The following is an 8592-nucleotide window of genomic DNA, read 5'->3' as shown; positions in this document are numbered from 1 at the left end:
TCTGGAACACAGCTCTCAAACGTTTAGCGGGTCTTAATTGTTTAATTCTTTTCTGGCGTTATCATAGAGTACACAAGCATCATCTCCGTTGTACATATTTTGGATAAAATTTGAGCAGTAAATACTAATAGATACTGGCATATACAGCCTCACTCACATTGTGGTGGCTACTAGGGCTGGTCAATATCTCATATATGAGCTATTGGATTTAGAGAATCGTGTCCCACATGTTTAATAATTTTCTAACTAAGACTTTTCTCAAAACTTTCTCACATATATCACACTCGTACTATTTTGCTTACACAAGTGAGCCTTCTTTATGTCTACTTCAATGTATGATCTCCATCGGAATTCCTTACCGCAAATGTCACATGCATGTTCATTTTTTGTTGGTGCGAGTTCAGAAATACCGTTTCAATTCAAACTTTTGTCCGAAGCCTCTTCCGCGAATGTTGCACTTATATTACTTCTTGTCAGCATGAGTCAAATGATGATGTTCAAGATGAGATTTCAGTCCAAAACCCTTTCCGCATATATGACATTCATAATTTTTCACCCCGGTATGTATCAAATAATGACGTTTCAGATGAGCTTTTAGTCCAAAGCCCTTCCCGCATATATGACATTCGTAATCTTTCGCTCCGGTATGAACCAAATAATGTCTTCTCAAATGACTTTCTGTTGCAAAACCTTTTCTGCACACACCGCACATAAACTTTTTCGCTTCATGACATTTCAAGTGACTTCTCCGTTCAGACTTTGTGATGAATGTTTTCCCGCATACATCACATTGATAGTTTTTGATTCCCATGTGGGCAGTAAAATGATATTTCAGCTTATCCCGTTCCACAAATCTTTTACCGCATATGTCACATTCAAATTCTTTCAATTCGATGTGCATTTTCATATGAGTTGTCATGTTACGTTTGTATAAGAATGGTTTCGCACATATATCGCACTTCAGCTCTTTCAATCCGATATGAATTTTCATGTGATTTGTCATGTTTAATTTGAGGCTGAATTGCTTCTCGCATACATCACACTCAAATTCCTTCTTTACCTTGTGGAATTGAGAATGACTAACTAGGTTGGATCTCGTGAAAAACTTTTTGCCACATATTTCACACTCAAACTCTTTCAATCCGACATGAATTTTCATGTGATTTCTCATGTGGGATTTTGTGATGAATGTCTTCTCGCATACATCGCACTTATAGTCTTTTATACCAGTGTGGGTGGAAGAATGAACTTTTAGCTGAGACCTTCTCACAAATCTTTTCCCGCATATGTCGCATTCAAACTCTTTGATTTCAGCATGGACTTTCATGTGAGCTATCTTCTGATGTTTGTTGATTAATGGTTTCGCACATATATCACACGCAAACTCTTTAAATTCGACGTGAAGTTTCATGTGATTTATCATGCTCGATTTATGACTGAATGGCTTCTCACATACATCACACTTGTAGTCTTTCTTTCCCGTGTGGCATGGAGAATGACGAACTAGGTGATCCCTCAGCAAAAACTTCTTCCCGCATATGTCACACTCAAAGTTTTTCATCCCCGTGTGAATTTTCATGTGGCGTCCGACACGAGATTTGCTTTTGAATCCTTTTCCACAAACCTCACAAATATTTTCACCGGAGCCACCATGACGTTTTGAATCGGCTCCGCCAGTTATTACTGCACATGAAGGACTTGTGTCTGTGACGTCCATATGACTTAATACATCAGCCTTTCCCTTAACATCGCAGTGATAAATATTAGGAATATTATGGTTTTTGACAATGTGCTGATAAAAGATTACAGCGTGAAAAGCAGCATTTTAAACCGCAGAACTATTCGATGCAAAGCATAGCCAAAGGTGGTCAAAACAATCTTCAAGTACAAACAGAACTAGTATTATTGTGAATTTTTACTCATTGACAAATTTAAATAGCGATTTTCAGAGCATATTAAAACTACTTGAACCAGAATGATGGCACAAGATTATCGAAAAAGTAGTCATTGCTGGCACACAAGAAGCAGTACCGCCAATATTTTGAATTTCAACAAATTTTAAAGTGGAAGTAGCAATCTACTAGCATGCCATAACGGGGGCTGGGCAAAATGATTCAAGTACTTGAGTATGAAATGAGAATTAATTTTATTGATTCGAGCCGAGTAGTAAAAGACGATTTTTTCGTGTACCACAAATATACGCCCCTTGCAACTGAAAGTTAATTTATCAACGGAATTATAGTTTAGATACTAATATTCACTGTTGAAGCCTTGAAACCTTGATTGCCCATATCGTAGCATACGAAACATATAGTACAATGTACAAACGTTACTGGAAATAGCACACTTCAGAAGTCATGGCCATCCCACAACATTGTCACCAATTGCAATGAAATCGGTATGGTCGCAAAAATACCAAACTATCTTTAATGTGATGGATAAAAGGCATTATATTCTTTGTGGTTGCATAAAAGGTACATATTTGAGCTTAGACATTTTTATCCTGTTATGTCGTCATAATGAGTGATACTCGATTACTCGACTCAAAGCATATTACTTGATTCGAAATCAAATCACTTAGGAACTCGATTTTGCCCAGCCCCAGCCAGAACTACAAGAAGACGCAGTAGTAAAATAAGAGTGTAACAAGTAATCAATGAAGTTATCTGAATAACTAGATGCATCTTCGTGAGCAGCGAGGAATTAAAAAACGTGCATCTTTCGAAATAACGAAAGGTTATAATCATACAGAGTATATGCCATAAAGTAGAGTACCTAAATTATTCGAATACGTGACAAATACAAGTATTAACTTTGAATCAAATATTCCAGTACAACCTATTATATAACAAAATTTGTACACTTATTTTGATTTGAAACGTTTGAATAACCATCTTTTTGCGGATTTAGGGAAAATGATGCTAGTTACACTTCATCCAAAATAATTTCGTATTTCTAGACCAACACTACGCTATAGCACTTTTTTTCAGATGTTAGAGTCGATTGAATGTTGTTTGCAAAATTTTCAATAGAATAATTCATGATAAGTAGCTTTTCAAATCAGAGGATCACTGTTTTACATACAACATACTTAGAACAAGTCAAATTAGTCATTGCTGGTATGGAAGAAGAAGTAGAACCAACACCACGAATTTCTAAAAATTGAAAGAAAATTAGCAATTTACACATCCTGCCAAACCTATTTGAAGTAAAAAAAAACAAGGTAAGAGAAGTAGGCTAAAAAGTAAGCAAACAGTATGGCAGATGCATCTTAGAGACCAGTAAGCAATGAATAATGCTGATGAAATTCACTGTAGGTGCAATTAGTAAAAAAACACTCTGTCAAATTCATATTACAGAGTTTCATCCAAGACAATTACACTCATGAGCCATGACAGTGATGAAATCTACTTTACTAGGTCATTAACTGATATCTCAACAAAACCTTAAATCGTCTGCCACATACTTAACAGTGGTTTTTCAATCAAGTGAGGATATTATAATATTTTGTAACCAAGACTTTCTCACAAAACCTTTTCCGCATATATCACACTCGTACTCTTTTGTTTCCAAGTGGAACTTCTACATGTGTACTTCAATGTATGATCTTCAACGGAATGTCACACATGTATTCCTTTTTGTTGGTATGAGTCGAAAAATGACGTTTCAGTTCAAACTTTTGATCGAAGCCTCTACCGCAAGTGTCGCACTTATATTTCTTCTTGTCGGTATGAGTCAAATAATGATATTTGAGATGACCTTTCCGTCCAAAACCTTTTCCGCATATATGACATTGGTAATCTCTCGCTCCGGTATGAATCAAATAATGTCTTCTTAAATTACTTATTGTTACAAAACCTTTACCACATACAGCACACAGAAACTCTTTAACTCCGTCATGAAATTTAATGTGAATTTTCAGTTCAGATTTTGCGATGAATGATTTTCCACATATGTAGCATTCAAATTCTTTCGATTCGGCGTGAATTTTCATGTGATCTATCATGTGATGTTTGTGGAAGAATGGCTTCGCACATATATCACACTCAAACTCTTCAAATCCGACGTGGATTTTCAGGTGATCTATCATTTTATGTTTGTTGGTGAATGACTTTGCACATATATCACACTCAAACTCTTTAAATCCGACGTGAATTTTCATGTGATTTCTCATGTTCGATTTGTTGCTGAATGACTTTTCGCAGACATCACACTTGTAGTCTTTCATTCCTGTGTGGAATGGAGAATGAAGAACTAGGTGAGCCCTCCGCAAAAACTTTTTACCGCATATGTCACACTCAAACTTTTTAATCCCTGTGTGAATTTTCATATGGCGTCCAACATGAGATTTGCTTTTCAATTCTTTTCCACAGACCTCGCAAATATTTTCACCGCAGCTGTCATGGCGTTTTGAATCGGCACCGCCAGCGCTTACTCCACAAGAAAGATTTTCGTCTGTGACGTCCATATGATTCAATACAGCGGCACTTTCCTTAACATCTCCGTGATAAATATTAGGACTAATATGGTTTTTGACTGAGTGCTGAAATTTTTAAAAAGATTACAGCGTTTAAAACAGATTTCAAATGACAGCAATCATAGCAAAACTAGTTGAGGCAGAATGATGGCATGAGATCTTTGATAAAGTATTCATTGTTGGTACACAAGTAGCAGTACCACCAATATTGTGAACATCTACTCTAAGTGTAAGTTGCAATTTCTAAAGCATGCCAAAACTACATAAAAGAGCAGTAGAAAGATTAAGCTGTGAAAAGTACTCAATTAAGTAGTTCGAATACCTAGATGCATTTTCGCGACCAGGGGGAATTAAGAAATGTTCATCATCTAAATTAATGAGGAGTTGCGATCATACAGAGACTACGTTATAGATTCACTGTTCACATTTAGGACAAAGTTCAATAAGGCCAGGTGGCAATGGCTGGGTAAAATAAAGTATACAAGTGTTTGGATTCCGAGAGTAATATTACCTTCGAATCAAATATTCCGGTATGACTTATGATTAGGGCTTTTTTTTTGACACGTCAAAATTTTTTAATAGTTTTCATAAAGTTTTTTTTGACGTCTGCATTTCGTTTGTATCGTAGATTTTGCACTGTCTGTGAACTTATCGTTTGACATTTTACAGTTTTTAGCCTACTTTATAGGACTACCGTTGTATATGGATCATTGTCTGCTCATTGTGAAGCGTAGACATTCAAATGAGACAAATAGGTAGACATGATGTTATGGTCAACGGAACGCAATATCCTAACTGAAGAAAGAATTCGTGGGCATTGCATCACTCTTATATTAAGAAGCGCATGATGAAAAATTGTGATGAAGCAATACGGTGTGTCACCAGCAGTGTACGCACAATTTGAGTGTTGTCAGCCCACAACTACTGCTGTTGAGCGTACTTGGCAAGCTTCTTAGTAAGGACGTGTACTTTCTACCTAAGAATGTAGGAAAGTATCTCTCTTGTACTACAAATTTATTAAATTATTTCTACCATGTCCACTGCGAATATTTTAATCAAATCGAAAAACTCAATTGTCACTACTCAATTCGAATCGCTACAATTGATTCAGGACTCCTTTTTGAGTTCTCGAATCTGATATCGGTATAGATATTCACGACGTGAGAATATTTCAAGTGAGCAATGATCATACAATGATATCCGTCATTGATAAAGTTACAGAGTTGAAAACAATGGAAATGAAATTTTTGATTGAAGAGCGACATGAAACCAGTCAAAGAGCCACATTCGGGTCATAAGCCGAAGATTTGACAGCTCTGTAGAATGGTCTTGATAACAATGCATGAATTACAAACAACGTACATCACTATGCCATATTGAATTACACAACTATTCCTTCATAGTTAATGATAAATACCCATAAGCAAACGCTGTGTGAAAATTTTGAAAGTATCTAACAATTCTCATGTATATTTGAAAAGGAAGAAATCTTTCATATGGGTGCACAAATCATGCTTACACCTTAGTCCGCCTTAAGATGCGTGTGCGTGCTATCAATGTTTATTGGCATCGTAGCAATACAAAGCTGCGGCAGATTTTATATACATTTACATAAATCGTGCAACAACCACTTCAGTGTTACCACAATGTCATATGCCAAGACATCACTTTTACAGCTGAAAAGGGTCTCACATATATAACAGATTATTTCTTTGGTAGCAATATCGAACTTTGCTACAGTGAGAGGACCTGATTCTGTGGCACCCAATCATATTATGCCACGACTTCTTAATTGCCACACCCATATGACGCCAAATGCCACATTATTATCAAAAGCGACTTTTGCTAGAATTGAACCTGGATTGATCGGGTATAATTTCACGTCTCTCACCACTAGACTATCGTGCCGGCAAGGCGTAGTGAGCTGTTTTGAATTCCGAGACCTGATAATAACGTAAATTTCAAAAAGTATGATGTCCCTGTAAGACTATATTCGCGCTGGCTATAGCGTTGGGGTCATCACTAATTACTAAATGATTTTGAGCGTTTGAATTCCTCAAATACAACCTATTAATGCAGATCTATGCCACAGCTATCCATGCCCCATCACCAATTGAGCGAAATCCTGAGACGTGTAGTGCCACGGCACACCGGTCGAGTTCCACTGGATTACACTATCGCGAAGATCCGTCTCCTTGACAATATCAAAAGAAGAAGCGTTTCGGAGTTGGATCAAACCACTTGTCGTGCTTGCTTTTCCCACTACTAACTCATAGTACGGATACAATGTGTCACACAAAAATAGCTGGCAACACCAACCAAACTATCAACAAACAGCTTTATCGAATGATCATATAAACTGCGCGACTCCGTGAGCCTCGTCGAAAGTTGACGCTCACAATTCGCATGTCTTAAACGAAGACTGTAGGAACGTCAAGCCAAATGGAACATGTTATTTACAATACCTAGTCTTACGTCGTAATTTTGGAAATTACGGAACTGGCGAGATTTCAAATCAGTTAGAAATTGGATGTTTTACTTTTCTATCAATTGACAAGACTTCAACTCCTTGTGTATTGCAACTAATGTATAAAATTACCAAATGTTTGGCGGAGCAGCAGAAAAGCCGTTGCTGACCGGTAATGACGATCAGAGCTCCTGATATAGAGCACTTTCATTTTCACATGAATTCTGTTGTGTCTTCAAGTTTAAATTTATATTGAATCGTCTCGCTCATACAAAGCAGTGATATTTCATTTACGTGTTGTTGGAATGATGATTTTCTAACCAAGACTTTCACATAACCTTTACCGCATATATTACAGCTGTAGTCTTTTGCTTATAAATGGACCTTCTTCATGTGTCTTCTAATGTATGATCTACTACTGAATCCCTTACCGCAAATGTCACATGTTGGCAAATCTTTCTTTTTGTTTGAGTGAGTCCACAAATGGCATTTCAAATCAGATTTTTCTCTGAAGCCTTTTCCGCAAATGTCACACTTATATTCCTTCTTGTCGGTATGAGTCAAATAATGACGTTTGAGATGATGGTTCTGTCCAAAACCCAATCCGCATATATGACAGTTGTGAAATTTCGCTCCGGTATGAATCAAATAATGTCTCCTCAAGTGACCTTTTGTTACAAAACCTTTGCCGCACACATCACAACCAAACTCCTTCACTCCGTCATGGAATTTCAAGTGTCTTCTTAGTTCAGATTTTGTGATGAATGCATTCGCACATACATCACATTTATAGTTTTTGATACCCATGTGGGCGAGAAAATGATATTCAACCTCACCCCGTTGCCTAAATCTCTTCCCGCATATGCCGCATTCAAACTCCTTCAATTCGATGTGAATTTTCATGTGATTTTTCATGTATTGTATTTTGGTGAATGACTTCGCACATATTTTGCACTCAAACTTTTGAAATCCGACGTGAATTTTCAATTTCGCATGAATTTTTTTGTGATTTATCATATCTTTTTTCTCAATGAATCGTTTGCCACATATATCGCACTTGAACTCTTTATATCCGATGTGAATTTTCATGTGTCTTCGCATATTGCATTTGCTGAGGAATGGCTTTTCGCATACATCACACATTAGTCGAGTCCTTCGAACAGCACTTTTCCTGCAAATGCTGATTACAGAAACTTCATAACCGGCATGACCTTCCATATGTTGTGTAAGTCTGGAATTGTCGATGAAGGTTTTCGCACATATATCGCATTTGAACTCTTTAATTCCGATGTGAATTTTCCTGTGTATTCTCATACTGGATTTGTTGCTGAATGGCCTCCCACATATATCACACTCGCAGTCTTTCTTTCCCGTGTGGACTGGTGAATGACCAACTAGACCAGACCTCCACAAAAATCTTTTACCGCATATGTTACACTCAAATTCCTTCTCTCCTGTGTGAAGTTTCATATGTAGCCTCATTCTACACTTTGTGGGAAATCCTTTTCCGCAGATCTCGCAGATATTTTCACTGGAACGTTCATCATGTTGTGAATCAGATCCACAATTCTTTACTCGGAAAGAAGGATTTGCGTCTGTGACATCCATACGATTCAATACAACAGCCTTTTCTTCAACGTCACGGAAA

General features: G+C 37.1%; 2 protein-coding genes across 2 annotated transcripts; both read right to left on the bottom strand.

Annotated features, from left to right (window-relative positions):
• Window positions 1-22: 22 nt before the first annotated feature.
• On the bottom strand, window positions 23-4468 carry LOC145441545 (uncharacterized). Its single transcript, XM_080319435.1, has 2 exons — window positions 3599-4468; window positions 23-1825 (listed from the first exon to the last, which is right to left on the bottom strand). Exons 1-2 carry the CDS (start codon window positions 4466-4468, stop codon window positions 464-466), a joined length of 2232 nt encoding a protein of 743 aa, XP_080175561.1. The 3' UTR covers window positions 23-463.
• Window positions 4469-6034: 1566 nt separating this feature from the next.
• On the bottom strand, window positions 6035-8559 carry LOC145435460 (uncharacterized). Its single transcript, XM_080312741.1, has one exon. The coding sequence runs from the start codon at window positions 8550-8552 to the stop codon at window positions 7317-7319; it is 1236 nt and encodes a 411-aa protein (XP_080168867.1). The 5' UTR covers window positions 8553-8559; the 3' UTR covers window positions 6035-7316.
• Window positions 8560-8592: the final 33 nt, after the last annotated feature.

Source organism: Botryllus schlosseri, chromosome 1 (assembly GCF_051294905.1).
Source record: "Botryllus schlosseri isolate E-star chromosome 1, Bs_hap1, whole genome shotgun sequence".
NCBI classification, from domain to species: Eukaryota; Metazoa; Chordata; class Ascidiacea; order Stolidobranchia; family Styelidae; genus Botryllus; species Botryllus schlosseri.
This window is presented reverse-complemented; position numbering and strand designations above follow the sequence as displayed.